We start from the raw sequence: 19,441 nt of genomic DNA, 5'->3' as shown, positions 1-19,441 counted from the left end.
TTTGCAGAAACAAAATTTTATTTACACAGTCAAGTCTATCTTCAGACCCCATTGAACTCTTTACATTTCTAGAATATTTACATGATTTCAAGATGCTCCAATTGATGGACAAAAAAAATTACAGAAACTGTCAAAAGCATAACAGAAAAACTCAGCCTATCATTGTGCTTTAAAACTTATGATCTAGAGTAATGTAGAAGAAATGTAATTTTAGCACCTTGGTCATAACGGTCATGCTATATAAGACACTTAAATAGCAGGGGGGATGTCAGAAGTGACCGTATCCAGAGGTTGCCAGTGACAATTCATGAGGGAATCATAGAGTTCTTCACTTGTCTCGATAAATTGTCTGTTCATTTCATCAATATCCAAGTAAAGCTGTGGATCTGAAAATAAAAGCCTGGTAAGTGCAAGTGTCAGATCTTGGGAGGCATGCACACAAAAACCGTAAATGTCTAAAATCTATTAAATGTCTAAAAACATATTAACAGTCAATGTAGTAAGATGTTTATCCAGCTAGAATTTTAACAAACCTGTCAAGTCCAGCTTCTTTTGGAATTTGTGTACTAGTATGCTAGGACTATATCAGCATTTCAAGATAAAGAATAGATTTAATGATAACTAACAAACTCTCCAAAAAGCCATTTAATTCATTTATACAAAATGTGTTAGGCAGGATAAAGTTTCTGAACACTAACATGTGTCTATACACAGAACTGCCTTCAAACCTTCTAGGCCCAACAATTACGTTTTGTAAGTTTTGTACCTATCTTTAAGTGCAAAAGTGCTGTTGACAATGTCCCATTCTACCTGACATGGTGTACACTATCAGCTTTAAAATCCTACCTCATCTCAGCTATAACCCCATGGAGGATCCCATTACAATAGCTGAATAAGACAGTCTTCATCCAATAGTCATTGGCTTGCATTGGTAAAGGGCACAAGTCTAACTAAATTCAAGTTGCAAGGACAGAATCATTACCTTCAGTTATCAGGTCATCATTGATTTCAGTCATAGCTGAAGTTTCCTAAAAAAAATAAATAATAAAATATCTTAAGTTTAATCATAATCTATTTTTTAAACCATCACAAGCCCAAAATAATTCTGTACTCCCAAACCATTCCCTTCTCCCACAGCTACAAAAATAGGCAGGGGGGCTTGTATTTGTTGGGGAAAGTAGCAGTTTTGCTGGTGTTTTTTTTTTTTTTTTCGGCAGGGGGGCAGGGGGTGTCTTTCTTTAATTCCCCACCCCCCTTGTTGTTGTTTTTTGGGGTTTTTTTCCCCCTTTGCTTGGTTTGTTTGTTGGTTTGTTGTTTGTTTTTTTTTTTTGTTTGTTTTGTTTTGTTTTTTTATTATTATTTTAAGAAAACCATAGTATAGTTCAGGTTGGAAGCAACTTCTGGAAGCTGTAATTGATAAATTGGCTGATTTAAGGTAAGACCACCTTACAATAATTCTTTAATTTGCTTTTAGCAAATTATCTCAGAACAAAAGGAAGAGCGAAAGCCTACACCATTATGCCATCAAAACTTATTTGGCATACATTAACAAATAATGGTGTAAAGATCTAATTTTAAAGATACATTACTTAAGCACTTAAAGATACCTCTGAATGAAACCTGCTATTCCAACCTCCACACTAAGCAGAAAACATTATTTCAGTTTCAGGACCACTTTTTGCTCTGACTTACACAACTTGTACAACTTATTATTTGAGATTTTTTTTATTAATTCAAAAAAAGTATATAGTATCATTACCTCAAAAACAGCTGGGGCCATAACAGCATCTCCTAAAGAACACTCTCCAACAGCTTGCATGCTATCATAGGGAGTATAGGAGCTGTAGTTGTAATCAGCATAAGGATCATAATTCCACTGTGAGGAATAGTAGTTCTGATAATCTTGGTAATAGTCATTATAGTTGTACGACGGGTACCGCTGGAATTCTGCTTTCAGTCTGAAACATGAGAAGTTTATACAGTTAAGAGTCTGAGAGCAATAAGCTGCAAATCCAGTTCTAAAGTTACACAATTTTCCAGTTTACACATTTCAAAGTTTAAAAGGAAGCTTTTCTGAATAGTTACCTAAGCAATGGTAAGTCACTGTGAGATCTCATATTTATACAGAAGCAAATGCTCTCACCCTTGCCAATACCAAGAGCAATTATTTTCATGGATTAACTCAAGCCATGACACTTATCTGTATTCCAGTATTTCTAGTATCTATAAGCAAGCTGCTGAAAAACTTATTTAGTAAGACCAGAGACATACATCAAGCACAGCTGCTTTAAAGATGCATTCAGTCATAATTAGCCCTTCTATCTTTTGTTTGGTTAATACTAACTCATTATTTCTAGAAACAATTATATGAAGTCAGATTATTCATTTCAGAAGAATCATAGAATGGTGTGGGTTGAAAGGGACCTTGAAGATCATCTAGTTCCACCCCCCCACCATGGGCAGGGATACCTTCAACTAGACCAGGTTGCTCAAAGCCCTGTCCAACCTGGACTTCAACACGTGCCAAGAATGGGGCATCCACAGCTTCTCTAGGCAACCTGTCTACCAGTTTGGCATGGCTACCTCCACCTGCTCAATTTTTAGTCCATGAACAGTTGCCAAAGTACAGCTGTCAGGTAAAGTCAGCACTGCCATTATCCAGCAAGAAACCAGTGCGGCAGGAAATGACAAAATGCACTGGTTCTTAAAACGAATGGGCCTGCTGATTAGTTTTCACTACTCTCCTGAGCAGGTTCTCAGGGATAACTTCACACTATTGACAAGAATCAGTACTCAAGTATTATCTGTACTACAACCAAGGTCCAAAAGCAGAAGTACACTACAAGAAATGCACTCAGATAACCAGCTACACATTAAAAAAAAAAAATCCTCTATGCTTAGAGATTTCTTTACTATGAACAGGTATACCTCCTGCATTTGCAAAGTCCAATTTCTCTGCATCACCACTTCACTGAAGTCATATCTGGGCTTTTTGTCAAGAACACAGACTGAAGGTGCCCAAACATAGAGATGCCTATATAAATGACTTAATGACAAACTACTATGGCTGCATATTTTGATGCTAAGAGAGTACAGTACTCAGCCATTCAGAAAAAAAGATTACTGATGTGTACTTTAATACCTACATTTGTTTCATTACTGCAAAGGTACATATACATTCTAATAAGTAAGTACTCTTGTCTTGCTACTGTAATAAACAAGTGACATGATGTCTCAACATGTTCTGCTTCCAGCTTCTTTCCTACATACGTCTCTGTATGAAAGAAAAATCAGAAAACACTGCTGACACTCTTCAGTATAGCAGAAGTGAAGAAACTTGCTGTTTCTTTGTGACCTCCTCTTGCTTTCAAAATAATGTAGTCAGAGCAATTCTGGACAGTGCTCTCGAATAAGAGCATTTCCATTCTAAAGCAAAGAGGTGACATTTGCAGAATTATCCAGGGCAAAGAAAAAAAATCTGTTATTTTTACTATTTAACAGAATGCACAGGCTAACCTCAAATATACTGAAACTGTTTTATGTTAGAAGTTGTAATTTTTTCTGTATCCTTGATCAAAGTTTATCAAATTTGGTACCAATTCTCTAACTGCTCAAAGACTTGAATTGCCCTAAATAACTGAGCTGGCAGAGTGAAAAACCCTCAAAACTAATCAACTTCCATTTCAGTGCTACCCCAATCAATTGAAAACCAAAGAACAGTATTCCAAACAAACAGTTTGAGCAACACCTCCTTTGGTTTCTTCACTCTGTATTCTGTATTTTTCCACTTAAGATTGTTTCTTCCTCTGCAGCCTACTATTAAACTAGAGGGAAAAGTCTAGAAGAGCACCCTAACATACAAAACCACTTGCTGTGCCCTTCTACTTTCTTTAGGGCCAAACCTGGAAAATATATTTATTAATGCATTCAGTTTCATTACTATAAGAATTAAGGCTGGCTACAACAGCAGCTAGGCTCAAGTTACACAGACTGGTTAAAGAAGTGAATTCCCCCAGCAATCCTGAAATACATTGATTAATCCAGGGAGTCAAAAGACAATGCTTCTGTATTTAGTTTTTGTAGACTGCATCAGGAGCCACAGACTTTACAAAGGCAGAGCTACAAGAATCTGATTTTTCAGTATTACTGTATCAATGCATAACTCATTGTTACCTTTTAGAAATTCCTATGCTCAGCCGGATTCGTTTTCCGCCAAGACCTGGTGCATTCTGGCAGTCTTGCAGTGCCCTCATCTGATCACCTTGCTCACCAAATCTGACATAGGCATACCCTCTACAATTTTCAAAAGGGAAAAAAACAAATTCTAGTATGCATAACAGTTACAAAGCTAATTAATTCAAGCCCTGTCTTCTACAAAAACAGAAGATAGTAGCTACTATAGCTTCCATTACCTAAGCAACCTCTGGCATGTTCACATACACAGAACACATGGGCCAGAAGCAAAAATGTTTGTTCTTTGATAGCATTAAGATGCAATTTGCTGAGAGTGAGCAAATACATTTTAATTACTATCTGTGTAAGTAATCAGATTCCATATTTCTGCACTTACAGCAGTTAATTTATTCATTAGCATTAACCCACTTCTATCACTGTACAGCACTAACATTCTTTTTATACTTGTTTTCTCTTAAGTTTCTTCAATTTATCTACTGCATTCAGCACTGTCTGAACAGCAAACTCACTCACCCTTGCTTGACTCACTGCCTGGCCAATCTAACTCCTGCTAGGCTTTATTTACTAATATTAATAGGTTCAGTCTCCCAACCTCCTACAATTTACCAGGCCTTACACTTTTCCCCCACATGTAAAAAAGAAATAATTTTGTCTTCAGTACTGCAGATGACTAAGTGGACTCACTGCTGTATGTAAGCACAGCTGCACAGACTTCAGTGCATGTCTCTCCTTTCTCCCACCATTTAATTTATTTAATGCAGATAAGCATGTCTAAATTGAAGCTTATCACTTCAACTGTTTAAACCAGGAAGTTTTAAAACACAAGGACCCATGCTGTTAAAAAAAAAAGTGATGCTAGAGACTAATATGTCTTCTCCTGACTCTAAAGAAGATACAGAAAACAGCTTCAACACAAGTTCTTACGTATTACTTATAGAAGCAAATATATTGACAGCATTATACATTTTCACAAGCATTACCTGGAATATCCCAGCAGGTCCGTTGCTATTTTGCAGTCAAGACATGAGGGATACCTCTTTAGGAAATAGTCAAAAAGCTGGAAGTCATCCACTTCAGGAGTAAGCTCCCCAACAAATATTGAATAATCAGGTCTTCAAGAAGATAAAAGAGAACAACTGTTAAGGCTGAGACTAAGGTAGCTGACTGAAGCATTAAAATATCTAACATATTAGCAGGTAGTTATCACTGGACAAATAAGGATACACCAGACAAATAAGGAGATAAAATGTGAAAACAATATTAACTGAAAAACTCTGCTGAGTAATGTCCAGAACTGCAATGCCATCACTCCAGTTCTCAGTTTCTGAGTCCATTCTACTGCTTTTGTAGTAAGAGCATTTCAGAAACCCATTTTATATATAAAAAAAAAAATTTAGAAGTTGGTTTTAAAAAGAAATATTTATTGCCTGAACAGGGTGAAAGAGGGGAAGGCAGGGTGAAGGAGGCATAAAAATACCAAGAAAAGCTATTAAGTTACAGCCATGATTCGAAAGAACTAGGACTACCTTATCACCACTTCTCAGTGATCACGTGAGACACACTACAAAGAAACTTTCATTATTCTACTGGCAATAGATCTCCATAAGCAATACTTAAGTGTATAGCACATTTGGTGTGCTACTTCAGGATTTTAAAAGTAAGTAATGGCATTCACTAGTCACTATCAATTCAAACAGATAAAAGGGTCACAGCTTCTCCTTTACCTGATTGACAAATTAGTACTACTAGGGACAAACTCTATTCTTGCTGGTTTTACTTTGTTCTTTTTCTTCCGTTTCTTCTGCGGTGTTCTCCACCAGCTGTAGGCCTGGAGACATTCTCTTTTTTTCGCCATCAAGTCCTGTTGGGAGAAAAAAATCACCTTTATAATATTTAGCCTCATTTACATTCCTCCCTCCCACTCCCCATCACCACAGGTGATTTCCCCATATTCACCTTGCCCTTGAAAGAAGCCTGGGGTCCCATTTCTCCCTCCGCCTCCCATGAGGGAAAGCAGCCTCTGGGGAAAACGCCTGGCAAAAATAACAGAGCCAAAGGATTGTATGAACAGCCATATTCCCCTGACTTGTCAAGCTGGCTAAAGGGTTGACAGCCTCCTCTTGGAACCAGGGAAAATGCAGACAGCCCTTTGATGTTTGCCAATCCTAAATGTTAATTAGCTTCAGGACTGGACTGTGTTCCACTTGAGCTCCAGGACTCAAAAAACTCTGCAGCAGCATCGTCCAAACGATGAAGAGGCAGCGAAGTCATCACTCTTGCCTAGAAGGGATCTTGGCTGTCCCTATCTCCCCTCATCTAGGTAGGAATCCTTCTTCTCCTATGTGAGATGCCTCTCCTCACTACCCAGCTGTGAGTCACTCCCCTAGGCCAGGAACAACAACAGGAGGCCAGCTGATGGAACATGAGAAAGCAGACCAGGAACAGGCACTAGCTTGGCTAAGAGAAAACTCAAACCCAGATGCAAGGCCAGGAACAAAGAGGCGTAAGAAGTGCCTCTTGGAGGAAAAAAAGAAAAAAAAAACACACACCACCAAAACAAAAAAAAACCAAACCCCACAGTTTAAAAAGGAAGTGGGGCAACTATACAAAAGAGGAGGGAAACAACAGCTGTGTTAACACAGGTTGCCTCCCTCACTTAAGACTGTGAAGAACAAGTACTTCCAAAAATAAGAATGGTGTTTCGCAGCATTTTTTACTTACGCGGGCTTTAACGTTCTTCCTCTAGAACACCTCTACATGTATCTTATATAGAGAGTGTTATGTGCAAGGTCCTTCAGATGAACTCATGCTCAAATAATCCAAACTGCAAAGCTTAACGTTATGCCCCAAACCTGCTTCAGTTGATGTGATTAAGTGTCCAGAGGACAGCCACCAATTACCACGTTATCAGAAGAAATCACAGGACTAAAGGAACACCCAACTCAGAGCAAGCTAGCTATTTCAGCTTTACAATTACTAGGAATTCTGAGTATGGTTCTGGAATCCATTTAGGCACTGCAAGCCTGAATTTCTGACCAAATGATCTTACCGGGCTTGCCATGATTCAAACTGTCTTCGTCCTTTCTCGAATGATATGGTTGCACAGGTTCAGTTTGTTGCAGTCCTTCCGCTGAAAGAGATGTCAGGGAGGAACAAAAAGAAAGAATCTTAAACTTGAGAAGAACTACTTTCAAAGATATTTACTCCACTTTACATCTTTAATGTTAGTATTCAGAACTTAGAAATTTAACTTCTGATTTGTCACTGCTAAAGCAGCAGAAATAAGGATATACAGCCAATGGGATGATCAGAAGTCGTCTTCACTTTCTTAAATTGTAATAATCCAAAGATTTTCCACTGTTCAAAGCACAAGAAAATTACAGAGAGCTTTTAAGTCACTTATACATTATCCTTATTTCTGAAACATCTACATCTAACATAGTAATTCAGAAGATTCGTGTTCTAAAACAGTTAAACTAAGCAACAGAGGTTTCAATGTTTTGTACAACCCCTCCAAGTTTTTTTCCCCTTTTAGCCAAATTAAAAGTTGATTTACTTGTACCACAAATGATACAGCTGAAACAAGTGTTGCTTCCTATGTGCTAAAAAAAGAGACATACAAGATGGAAGAGGGCACAGTACAGATAAATGTGATCATTCTCTTCACATTTTCTTAGGTGTGTCTTCTCTTTTGCTTCTTCCATATACATGTTTCTCTCACTGCCAGTGAGTTCACCACAATGAATAACCTTTTATTACTGTCACTAAACCACTGAGAAACTTTCCTGAAATCTTTCTTGATTGTAATATCCTTTATGTTTTTCCCCCTATTAATCCAACGAGCCTAAGTCAGCGCAAAACAACTTCATTTGCAAAATATTTTATATCTACACACAACTGTTTCCTCACCACTGATTTTTTTCCATAGCCGGTGTTGTTCCTTCTACACAGATACTTGATTCCTTAAGTTTAATCTTTGCTTCCATGCAAAAATGTGTGTGTGTGTGTGTATATATAATACAATAAATACAGAGTGTTTGTAATGCCTTAAAGGCTTGTCCACACAGGGCAACAGTTCAGGGCACTGCTTCTAAAACGCACTCGGCTAACCTGACACAGGATACCCATATACCACAAGAGCACCCACGCATGGTGTTATTCAGCAAAACCATACACTTCATCCCCACATCCATTCAAAGCCATAAAAATAGTCCAGTACAAACAAACCCTTAAATACAGGTATATACTAGCAAAGTCAGTATATGCCCTCTTGCTAAACCTAGCTGTGCTCATTATAAAGAATCATAAGCATCAAGTTCTTCCTGTTAAAGAAGGTCATTATTAATAAAAACACCCATAGTGATGTACCTGTAATTCAAGTATTACTTTTATTAGAATGAACCATAAGCTCCTCCATGTTCTAACACTGAAATACTAATCATTGAATTTACAGCTGCATAATGAGTTTTTTGTTTTGCTTTTTGTTGGGTTTTTTGTTTTGTTGAGGTTTCTGGGTTTTTTGTTTGTTTTTGGGTTTTTTGTTTTTTTTTTTTAAACTTACCTGTCTTCTTGCAGATTTAACAGAGGATGGCGTACACTACAAAGCTGTTTTATTCCAAAGGACTATCAGAAGGCAAATGATGCAGTTGTTTCTCAATCGCAGTTACCACAGACTTTTATGCGAAACTATGTTTCTGTACTCTTTCCCCGTCTGATCTTGACTGTTGCCTCTTGATCTTTTCACTATAAAACAACAACATTTAAAAGCAGTTAAAACAGTATGCATTAACATTATACTTCCTATATATGCCTTAACTCTAGCTACAGTCACAGCTAGCTTATTATTTAAGCAGTGGGGCAGTTTCAACCTCCAGAATTCAAGCAGCTCCTTCACTGGATTACATACACATTTTACTAGCCCATTTATTCCACCTTTTAACGTTTGTACTGGCAAACAGACAGATTAAACTCTTTACAAGTAAAACCACATGCGCGAACACTGCTCACCCAAACATGGAGGACAAGCTGCCCCTGCATTAATTTCGCTCACATGAGGCGCTGGGGGGGGGAATATCCCAAATCGCCTCAAGCTGGCGCGGTGACCCTCAGCCGAGCAGCCCCACAAGCCCAGGCCCGAGCCTCACCACCGTGCAGTGACGCATTTTTTATAAGCCACACGGCACGACAGGAAGAGGCCACGGCGCACGGCAAGGTAGTGCGCCCCGCCCGGCCGCGGCCTCCGCAGCGGCCACACTGGCGTCTAGACCGCGCTTCCCGTTTATTTTGCTACGAGATAAGGGGGGGAGGAAAGAAACGAAGTAATAATGATTTTTAAAAGCCCGCAAGGCCCTGAAAGCGGCCGCGACGCTCCCCCAGCAGCGCCCGGGGTGGGGGCGGGGAGGCTGGTTCAACGGGCGCTCCGGCCTAACGGCCGCCGGGCCTCCCCGCCCCGCAGGCCCGCGGCCCAGCCGCCCGTGAAGCAGCAGCTCTGAGGCCTCAGGGGAAGGGAGGAGGCCGCCCCCCCCGCATCCCCTCCCGTTACGTACTAGTTGGATTCGCGCCCCCTTCCCCGACGCCAGCCCCCACACCCCGGCCTTGATCACGGCGCTTCTCCCCGCCCCGCCCCGATCCCAGCACTAACGCCACTCATCCTCCGCGTCGCCATCAGCAGCAACTCGAGACACGTCTTCCGCCCCGCGAGGACCTCCTGCGCGGGCTGCCCCGCGCAAAGCCTGACCCGCCAAGCCCGCGGCCTCGCCGCCCCTCCCCGACACTTCCCCCTCCCCAGCGGCTGGCGGAGACCGCAGGCTCTCTCCACAGCGAGCGCTGCCGGCCGCCAGCCGCGGACCCAGCCCGGCGCGGGCGCAGGCAGGGCGGAAGACGGACCCTCAGCCGAGGGCGGCAGGGCCCCGAGAGCGGCACATGGAGCTGGTGGCGGGCTGCTACGAGCAGGTCCTCTTCGGGTTCGCCGCGCGGCCCACCGAGGTGAGAGCAAACAGGGCCGTTAGCTGCGACCCAACGGCCGCCCGCCACCCCCCCCCCGCCCCGAGGGAGAGAAATGCCGCGCCGGAGCGCACCGTGCTACTCACCGACTCCTCGCTCCGGAGTGGAGGGGCCGGGCGCGCCGGGTGGGCTATTAAAGCGCGGCGGGGGCGGGGCAGGCACCCGCAGCCGCAAGGCTCGGCCCCTCGCTGCTGGTGTGGGAACGGCCCGTGGACACCCCGCTGCCCGGCCCGGGAAGCGCGAAGGGTTCCCCGGAGATGTGGATCCTTGGAGCTGCGGAAGGCGGCCGGCCGCGTGGGTGCGAGGGGCTGTGCTGCCAGCTCTTTCCTCTCAGCCTGTCAGCGCAAAGCTGAGGAGGAGCGGCTGCGCAGAGGACTGATGCCACATTGTTTCTGGGGGGGCGGGTGCGAGGTGGAAGGCGTGTCTCCAGTCTGCAATGGTGGGAGAAGGGAGAGCTTGCCTGCGTTGTCCACGAGATTTATCTCTCTGCAGATACTTTTCCTCACACAGCTTCAATTAAGCCCAACACTGAGTACAGGAAGCAGTTTGCGCACTTAAGTCGTTCGGACTAATCTCCTAACACCACATTAACTCAATTAGATCCCATTACACTTATAGCTAAGTATAATGCTTTTGCATTTTACTCATATACTTTTTCGGGTTTTGGTTTAAAAAAAAAAAATACAGGATGATGAAGTAGAAGCTCACTACAGGAAGTTTCAGAAAGACCTGTTTATTTTGTATTTCATTTACAGTCCTGGAAGGTTGTCCCTGATTTTACACATCATGCCCACTCTGCCTCATTGTCAGCAGTAGCAGTGAATAACAGATATGTGGTCACTGGGAGCAGAGATGAGACAATCCAAATCTATGACATGAAAAAGAAGATAGAACATGGGGCACTGCTGCAGCACAATGGTAAGGGAGCTTTTCTTAATAAAAAGCATTAATGATAGAAACATAGGTGGAAAACTGGCCCTTGCCAGAAGAAGGAAATTGATTTTTTTTTTAATTAAGTCTTTAATAATGATGGTGTTGCAGCCATGATAGTCACTGATAGAAGCTCTGTGTCACCTGCGCCACAGTGGTTGAGTACTGCTGTTTGAAAGAATGGACAAGATGCAGTTCAGACGTGTATGGCTGCAGCAGGGCTGCTAGAGAACATCAGTGGTTGAATATAACAAGAAAATTTGGGGGGGTTGTGAAGAAATACTTAGGAAATTATTCAGATTTCATAGAACCATAGAATGTCCTGTGTTGGAAGGGACCCACAAGGATCATGGAGTGCAACTCCTGTCCCTGCACAGGACAACCCCACAGGTCACACCATGTGTCTGAGGGCATTGTCCAGTCTCTTCTTGAACACTGTCAGGCTTGGGGCCGTGACACCTCCCTGGGGAGCCTGTTCCAGCGCTCCACCACCCTCTGGGTGAAGAGCCTTTTCCTCATGTCCAACCTAAACCTCCCCAGCACATCTTCCTGCCACTCCCTCAGGTTTTGTCTTTGGTCACTAAAGATAAGAGTTTGGCACCTGTCCCTCCTTTTCCCCTGTGAGGAAGCTGTAGCCACCATGAGGTCTCCCCTCAGTCTCCTCCAGGCTGAACAAACCAAGTGACTTTAGCTACTGCTCATACAGTTTCCTCTCCAAACCCTTCATCAACTTTGTACCCCTCTTCTGGACACTCTCCAGTAGCTTTATATCCTTTTTATCCTCTGTGTGATAACTGTTCAGTATGTACAATATTGTTAATAGCTCTGGTTTGGATTTCTAGGCACAATAACTTGTTTGGAGTTCTATGGTACTGCACATCTACTGAGTGGGGCTGAAGATGGACTCATTTGTATCTGGAACACAAAGAGATGGGAATGCCTGAAATCCATTAAGGCGCATAAGTGAGTTTCTTAACTCTGCATATTCACACACGTTTTCATCTATATTTTCCTTGTAAATGATGTATGTGGCTAATACGTTGTTTTGTTTTTATCAGGGGGCATGTGACATCTCTGTCGATTCATCCTTCTGGGAAATTAGCTTTGTCAGTAGGAACAGATAAAACACTAAGGTGAGTTGAAACTGATGAAGGAATACTTAGAATCATAATTCAGTAACTTTTAGTAAATTCTTATAAGCAACGATTCCGTGCTGGGACTGGACAGTGCAACACTGCTAAAACATAGTTTGACATCAAATGTTTCAAAGATCTTTTGGTTTGTCTTTTGAAGTTCTAGGTACCGGCAATATTTTAAACTCTTAGAATCATTCTGGTTGGAAGAGACCCTCAAGATCATCGAGTCCAACCATAACCTAACTCTAGTACTAAACCATGTCCATAAGAACCTTGTCTAAATGCCTTTTAAACACCTCCAGGGATGGTGACTCCACCACTTCCCTTAGCAGCCTGTTCCAATGCCTGACAACCCTTTCCGTGAAGAAATTTTTCCTAATATCCAATCTGAACTTCCCCTGGCACAACTTGAGGCCATTTTCTCTTGTCCTATCACTTGCTACTTGGGAGAAGAGACCAGTGCCCTCCATGTTACAACCTCCTTTCAGGTAGTTGTAGACAGCGATAAGGTCTCCCTTAGCTGTTCCTAGCCTCTTGCTGTGCTCTGACTCTTTGTAGTCACTTGTAGATGTGTAAATACATTTGCATTTTGGAACACAATTTTTTTAAACTTCTGAAAGCTATCAGGTTTTTTTTAGTGTGAGAAAAGTAATTTTTCCTCTGTGAGTGTGTACATGTTGCTGTATATATGTGTTTTAAATATATAAAATGCTATTTTAAAAGCACAAATTGGTATTGACGGTTTATAAAAGAAATATTCCAAATTCCGTATTGTGTGCAAGTGATATATGAAGTCATCATTTTCTCTTACATTAAGAAGGCAGTAAAATGCAGAGAGATGCTTAAAAGCTTCCTTTGGATGCCTCATGTCAGCAGATTGGACTTCAGTTTCACTGTACTGTTTTTAAACAGAATGCACATTATTTATTGCTGTCTTTCAGAACTTGGAATCTTGTAGAAGGACGATCAGCGTTTATCAAAAACCTGAAGCAAAGTGAGTTTATCAGTCTAAACTCGCGGAAAAAGTGGAATTAGTTAATTTTATTTTTTTCTGTAAAGAAAAGTAGACTGAAGCAACAAGTCAGTTAATTGCAAGCAACTTTCACAATAACTTTTTTACATGTACCAGCAAGCATATGTAAGCTTATGTCCTTAGCAATAATCATTTACCAAAACGAAAACATAGTTACACTGAAGTAATTTTTTTTCCTCTAAATGTGATGTCAGGACATTTAAATAAATGTGGGGTTTTTTTGTTTATATGCTTCTGATAATCAGAAATAAACATTTAAGAGCATAGTTTCACTTGCTTATTCTAGGTTATTTGATTTTTTTCCTGCATTTTTCTCACATTTAGGTAGAAAAGTGTCTAGTAGCTTCTAAAGATTCTTATTTTTAGATTCTTATGCAATATAGAGTGTAAAAGACCTGTGAACGTGTGTTTACAAATGTATCAATGTTTACAGATGCCCACATAATTAAATGGTCCCCTGATGGAGAAAGGTATGTGACCGTGATAACAAATAAAGTGGATATCTACAAACTTGACACAGCTTCAATCACTGGCACTATCACAACAGAGAAGAGAATTTCTTCACTTATTTTTGTTACAGTAAGTACGAAACAGAGAGGTACTGGGAAATTACCTAGTTCAGAACACATGAAATTAATCAGACTTGAATTTCTTTTTTTTTCATTCCAAGGATTCTGTCCTTGCCATAGCTGGAGATGATGAAATGATAAGGTTCTACAGCTGTGACTCTCAAAAATGCCTCTGTGAATTTAAAGCCCATGAAAACAGGTATTTTATATTTATTTACTATTTAAATATTTACGGCAATGCTGAGTACTCAGTGAAGTTCAGTGACTTGTAATGTTCAGCATATTTTACTACTGTTTTTGTTTTAGTACAGAAAGTAAATTTACTTATGTGCTAAGTTCCAAATTTGGGACAGACTTGTTTGCTTTTAGTGTGAGGGCAAGTACTGTGCTGTCCATTCACATTACAAAAACAACAGGGTATAGAATTAGAAATATTATCATTCTAAATTTATTATCTAAGTACAATAAAAATATTTCGGTCTCATTGTAAGATCAAAAGATCAAATCTAAATAGATGTCTTAAATATAATATCTCAATATACTGGCATGGATTTATGTTAACCTTTTTTTTCAGGTAGAAGGTCATATTTCCCTCTTTCCTTCCCAAAGCTTTGTTGTATCAGAACTGAAGTGGGATCGGTAGTGCTTATCAGGCAGGAGATAGATGAAAATGGCTGTACAGTGTTCCAAGTGCTCCGCTACAAAACTGGACTGTACTGGACAGGCAAATTTGGTAGAAAGACATCTGGTGATGTTTTCTTGTCATATCTTGATCAGTCCATGTAACTGAACTACCCAGCAGGCTCATCATCCCTGTTGCAAGGCGTGAAATAGGGCACCCACCTCTGGCTGAGGTGGAATTGCTCAGAGGCTGATGATGTCTCTAGAACTATAGGTTAGTCACCCTGGTATATCAAAGCTTTGAATTGGAAAGGTGGCAGGTAAGGAAAGCAAAACAGAAAAGGTTCTGCTAAATTACTTGGGTTTATATAGAATGCATGTATATGGTTTTATTTATTTATATATGTGCATGTGTGCAAAAGTAGACGCACACAGGTGCATACTTCTGTGTGTATGGTCTATGTGTTTCTGAAATTTGGTACCAATATTTTCCTGTAAGACCTAAGGAATGTTTAACCAGTCTTTACAGATTCTGGCTCTTTAGAATGCTTAAATAAAACAAACCAGTTGTATTCAGTCCAGACAACAAGGGAGTAATCACATATTATCTGTTCTCGTAAAATACCAAATACTTGTCCAAAACACAAAAGCATTAGCTAAAATGTCATTGATGTGGTTAAAGTATTAAAAGTATTAAAGCGTTCAGAACTGAATCCTAACAAGCCCAGCAATGGCAAGTGTTCTGACTGTAAGTGACAGCACTCAAAACAGATTACTGTTCTGAGTTCCTGCCTGTCATTTGTGGGTGTTCTGTTCAAACTGATTTTTAGACTGTTGCCTATTCATCTTTAATTTCTGTCAGCTTACTGTTCTGAACTGCCATGCTGTAATGTAACAAAGTATTGCATTTTCTTCACAGAATAAAAGATATCTATAGTTTTGAAAGAGAAGGACAACACATTATTGTTACTGCATCCAGTGATGGTTACATTAAAATGTGGAATCTGGATCTTAATAAGGTTGGTCTATTAAACTGCTTGTTACATTTATGGAAAAATATCAGACAACCAAAATTGCAGATAGTTCTCTTATAAAGATTAATTTTAAATCACTGAGGAAATTTAGCTTGGAATCTGGATGTCTTGATCTTCCTCCGTGTTATGTTCAGTAGAGATGAGCATGTCTATGTACATATTTTTATGCAGTTGTATATTTTTCTATGATTGTAATTTTCTTTTAAACAAAATACAAAATCAGACAACATTATGGAGGTCTCATCTCCTCTTTATGTGGAGTCTTTCTTCCTTGTAGACCTACCTGGCCAGACTTATGACTGTCTAATCAGTTATATATGTATATATTTTTGTAACATTGATGACTGTTGCTACTCGTAAAAGAACACAAGCTGTATGTTTTCAGGGGGTGGTGGTTCTTCATGTAGGATTAAAAAGTTGTCCTTTTGAAAAATTCAAACACATTTATATACTGGATACTTTTATTTCCTGTGTTTTCAAGCAATTCTGAGTAGCACAGTTCTAACAAGGAATCATATCTGAAGTTTTTCATGTTATTGTTTCATCTGGGGTTTGTCTTTTGAAATCATAATAAGATTTTTTTAAATGTAATGATTAGTAATAAAATATCTACTATATTCCAGTATGAGTATCCTGAATAGATCAGATATATATCTCTCAACATTTATTCATATTAGATATCTTGTCTGAATTTGCCCATTTTTAATTTCATCCTCCCTGATTATTTTTATACTTTTAAGTGCAGTAGTGAAAATCTCTTTTTTCCATTCACCTCAAATTTCTGTTCCACTTGTACATAATTGACACAGTGATGAGGGAACTCTAACTTTCCCTGTAACATTGTCTTTATTTTGGCCAAATATGTTATTTTCTTGCTGTGCAGGCAAAATTTTGTAAAACTTTGTATAACTGTGTGGGCTGCTCTCTCCAGCTCTGTGAGTCAGAATATCCTAATACAAGTAATTTCTGATGCTTGATTCTGTTATGCTGCACATGTCCTTGTGACACTTTCCCCCCCAGTATCTGTAATAGGACATTTGCTCAAGTATTCTCGGAGCTGCCTGATAAAATTGCAGTTAAGCAAACTGAAACATAGTCTGAAGAGATTACTTTTAATCAGCAGATTTGTCTTTGTGAGGGAGAAAAGGAATCTGATGCAATAACTTAATTCAAATGATTTTCACTGAAACAAAAAATACCTTTTGCTGTGGAGGAACTTCTGAAACCATTAACAATTTTTTGTGTGTGTGCATCTGTGACTCATCTAAGTACTTCTGGTGTTAAACCTACCCCCATGCCCATGTGCCTGAAACCCACTGATCGTACTTATCAAGATACGGGAGTTTTTTGTAAAACCACCACTGAGGATGATACCGGGAGCAGGACTGTAACAGTGTGGCCATTAACAGCCTCTAGTTCTAAACATTGTTAGGCACCAGAAATTAAGTGGAAGGTGGGGAGTAAGATACTTTCTCACTTCAAATAGTGCAATAAACTTAAACATAAGTAATGTTTAATTAAGCTTTTTCTATCTTAATTAATACTTAATATTTTTCTATTTTTTTCTATATTATCTTCAGATAAAAGATGTGCCATCTTTACTGTGTGAAGTCAATACCAAAGCTAGGCTGACGTGTCTTGCAGTATGGCTTGACCAAGCTTCAGAAACAAAAGAAAATTCTGAGAAAGCTGAAACATCATCTCAAGGTAACAGAGCTGTGTGTATTTCAGTTGTTAATGTGACTGTGAAACAGAGTTTACTAAGTGAGAGCTTTTTACTATATGCATTGGAAAAAGTTTTGGTATCTTGAAGAATTTGGGATATGACACTGGCAGGTGATACAGATATCCTTCCCAATCTGGTAGTGTCTCAAGCCTGCACTTATGTTGGAAGACATAAGCTTGTTCTAACTTCTATTACATCAAAGTTTGTTTCTCTTTACTGGAATAATGAACTGAGGAAGACACTGCGAAGCTTTTGAGACAGATAAGAAATGAATAAACAGTTCGGTAGAACTGCCTGTCTTTTTTTCCTGTAAGCAAAATTAGTTCTGAGGCCAATGCAGTTGGACAACCTTAGGAAGTCTGGCTCAGTGTGTTGTTTTGTTTCGGGTTTGGGCTTTTTTTAAATTGTTTTCCTGTATCATAATCTACTTACATCCTTGGTCTTCAGATATTTTCATACCACAGGCAAAACTAGCATAAATGGCACATTGCACTGTAAATAAAAAATAATGTATAACTCATTTTTAAAAATTAGATACAAATACGTCTCTGTGCCATTTTATACTAAAAAGACTGGATACATACATCACTGTGATTAATTTCTGCTTTTTTCAGCAAATGAAGATGAAAAATCATCAATAGTCAGGAAAAACAAAGTTTGTCGGACTCAAGAAAGTGATAAAACAGCAAAAAGAAAGAGAAAGGTTACTCCAGAGAAGACCATATTGGAAGCTCCACTGCAAAAGAAGAAAAAGAAACGGAATAGCTCAGCATGAAGGCAGCTACTTACTTTCTCTCCTGAAAAAAAGTAAATGCTGGTGTTGCTATAGTTTTTATAAGGATGTAAACTTCTGACAGGACATACACCTCCAAACTGTTGTTTAAAAGTAATGAATGTTTTTACCCTAATAAATTGACTGATCATTCTCAGAAGTAGCAAAAGAGATGGCAACTTTTCTTAAGTGAATGAGGCAAAAATAACTTCATGATATGTAATATTTATATTTTTCTGTTAACAATAGCATACACTTTTTAACTGGCTCTGAAAAAGCCAGCTAAAATAATAAAAATAGCTGCATCTGTCTTTTACATTTTTGTCTCACTTAAATGCATATATTAAAAACACACTTTTTCATTTTAGTGTTGAAGTTACTGTTCATTTGACTCAAAATATGATCTTGCCTTTGTAATTTATTACTTTTCCTACTGTAAGAAAGAACATGTTAAAATTATTTAAAATATGATGATCACATTCCATTCATACATTCACAAAAAATCGTACTTTCCAGTTTTTGACATGGAGTTATACATAGACTTTTTAAGCAAAATGGTTGGTTGGTTGTTTTATTTACCGTGGCCATACTTCATGCATTTAACTTTTTAAAAAGTCTTTGCACCCATGGTTCAGATGATTGAAAACTTCTATTCACAATATGACACCAATTTTTAGGTGGAAGAGTCTATATAAATAAGGTTTTACCTTCTCTTTCCTGTTCCCATAGTATTTTTTCAAGTCCTTGACCTGAGCTGTATTATTAAAAAAAAATTATCTCACATTTGAAAGTTTGTAATGCTGATAAAATATCACCCATCTGTTTTGCTCTTAAACAAAAACTTAATTCCTGACCTTCTCAGTCAGTGGGAACAGGATTTTATCCTAAGTGTTATTACAAATACACAATAGGAAAAACAAAGTTGAGCTGGAGGGAACAAGGTCAACTAGCTGTACTATTGTATAGCAAAAGTAAAGGTAGAGAAAATCAGAAAAAAGACTGAACCAAATCTGGAGACATGAATGAAATGCAGGCTGTCATAGGGATCTAAAGTAGGATATAACTGCAGCTCATCCATGTGTAAGCTCTGACACTGAAACAAAGTGAGCATCATCAGTGCTGTTACGAGATTGTCCATGTGGCAGTGGCAGTATTCTGGAGACGGGTGTCCATACCTACCTTCCGTAACTGTTTCCCTTGGTTAGATAAATTATCACAGTATTCAGTAAAGTTGGTTTATATGAGCTTATCGTAATTCAACAATAAAGGGGTTACAACTGTACTTCAGTTTGAACTTACACAGCTTTTCACTTAATACCCCAAATATGTGTGCACACAAACATGGACAAATAATATAGGACTTAAAACAGTTTGTAGGCTTCACAGGAAAGCTACTGAATCAGATTTCTAACTGACAACAAGG

The 19,441-nt window shown here is 39.4% G+C and overlaps 2 protein-coding genes across 5 annotated transcripts; one reads left to right on the top strand and one right to left on the bottom strand.

Moving 5' to 3' along the window:
- Positions 1-10,549, bottom strand: LOC136097989 (tRNA selenocysteine 1-associated protein 1-like). Of its 4 annotated transcripts, none has more exons than XM_065830977.2 (10): positions 10,284-10,549; positions 8,756-8,937; positions 7,244-7,324; positions 6,151-6,227; positions 5,919-6,055; positions 5,175-5,306; positions 4,174-4,293; positions 1,760-1,958; positions 983-1,028; positions 1-386 (listed from the first exon to the last, which is right to left on the bottom strand). In XM_065830977.2, the coding sequence occupies exons 4-10, from the start codon at positions 6,178-6,180 to the stop codon at positions 250-252; spliced, it is 801 nt and encodes a 266-aa protein (XP_065687049.1). In that variant the 5' UTR covers positions 6,181-6,227; positions 7,244-7,324; positions 8,756-8,937; positions 10,284-10,549; the 3' UTR covers positions 1-249. The 4 variants fall into 4 exon arrangements, with proteins under 4 accessions (XP_065687049.1, XP_065687048.1, XP_065687050.1 ...); XM_065830976.2 differs by lacking the exon at positions 10,284-10,549 and adding an exon at positions 9,836-9,935; XM_065830978.2 differs by lacking the exon at positions 10,284-10,549 and adding an exon at positions 9,202-9,364.
- On the top strand, positions 9,850-18,385 carry PAK1IP1 (PAK1 interacting protein 1). Its single transcript, XM_065830974.2, has 10 exons — positions 9,850-10,179; positions 10,953-11,115; positions 11,970-12,090; positions 12,186-12,260; positions 13,205-13,257; positions 13,730-13,875; positions 13,967-14,064; positions 15,406-15,505; positions 17,101-17,227; positions 17,861-18,385. Exons 1-10 carry the CDS (start codon positions 10,117-10,119, stop codon positions 18,019-18,021), a joined length of 1,107 nt encoding a protein of 368 aa, XP_065687046.1. The 5' UTR covers positions 9,850-10,116; the 3' UTR covers positions 18,022-18,385.
- The last annotated feature ends 1,056 nt before the right edge of the window (positions 18,386-19,441 follow it).

The sequence above is a fragment of the Patagioenas fasciata genome, chromosome 2 (assembly GCF_037038585.1).
Source record: "Patagioenas fasciata isolate bPatFas1 chromosome 2, bPatFas1.hap1, whole genome shotgun sequence".
NCBI classification, from domain to species: domain Eukaryota; kingdom Metazoa; phylum Chordata; class Aves; order Columbiformes; family Columbidae; genus Patagioenas; species Patagioenas fasciata.
This window is presented reverse-complemented; position numbering and strand designations above follow the sequence as displayed.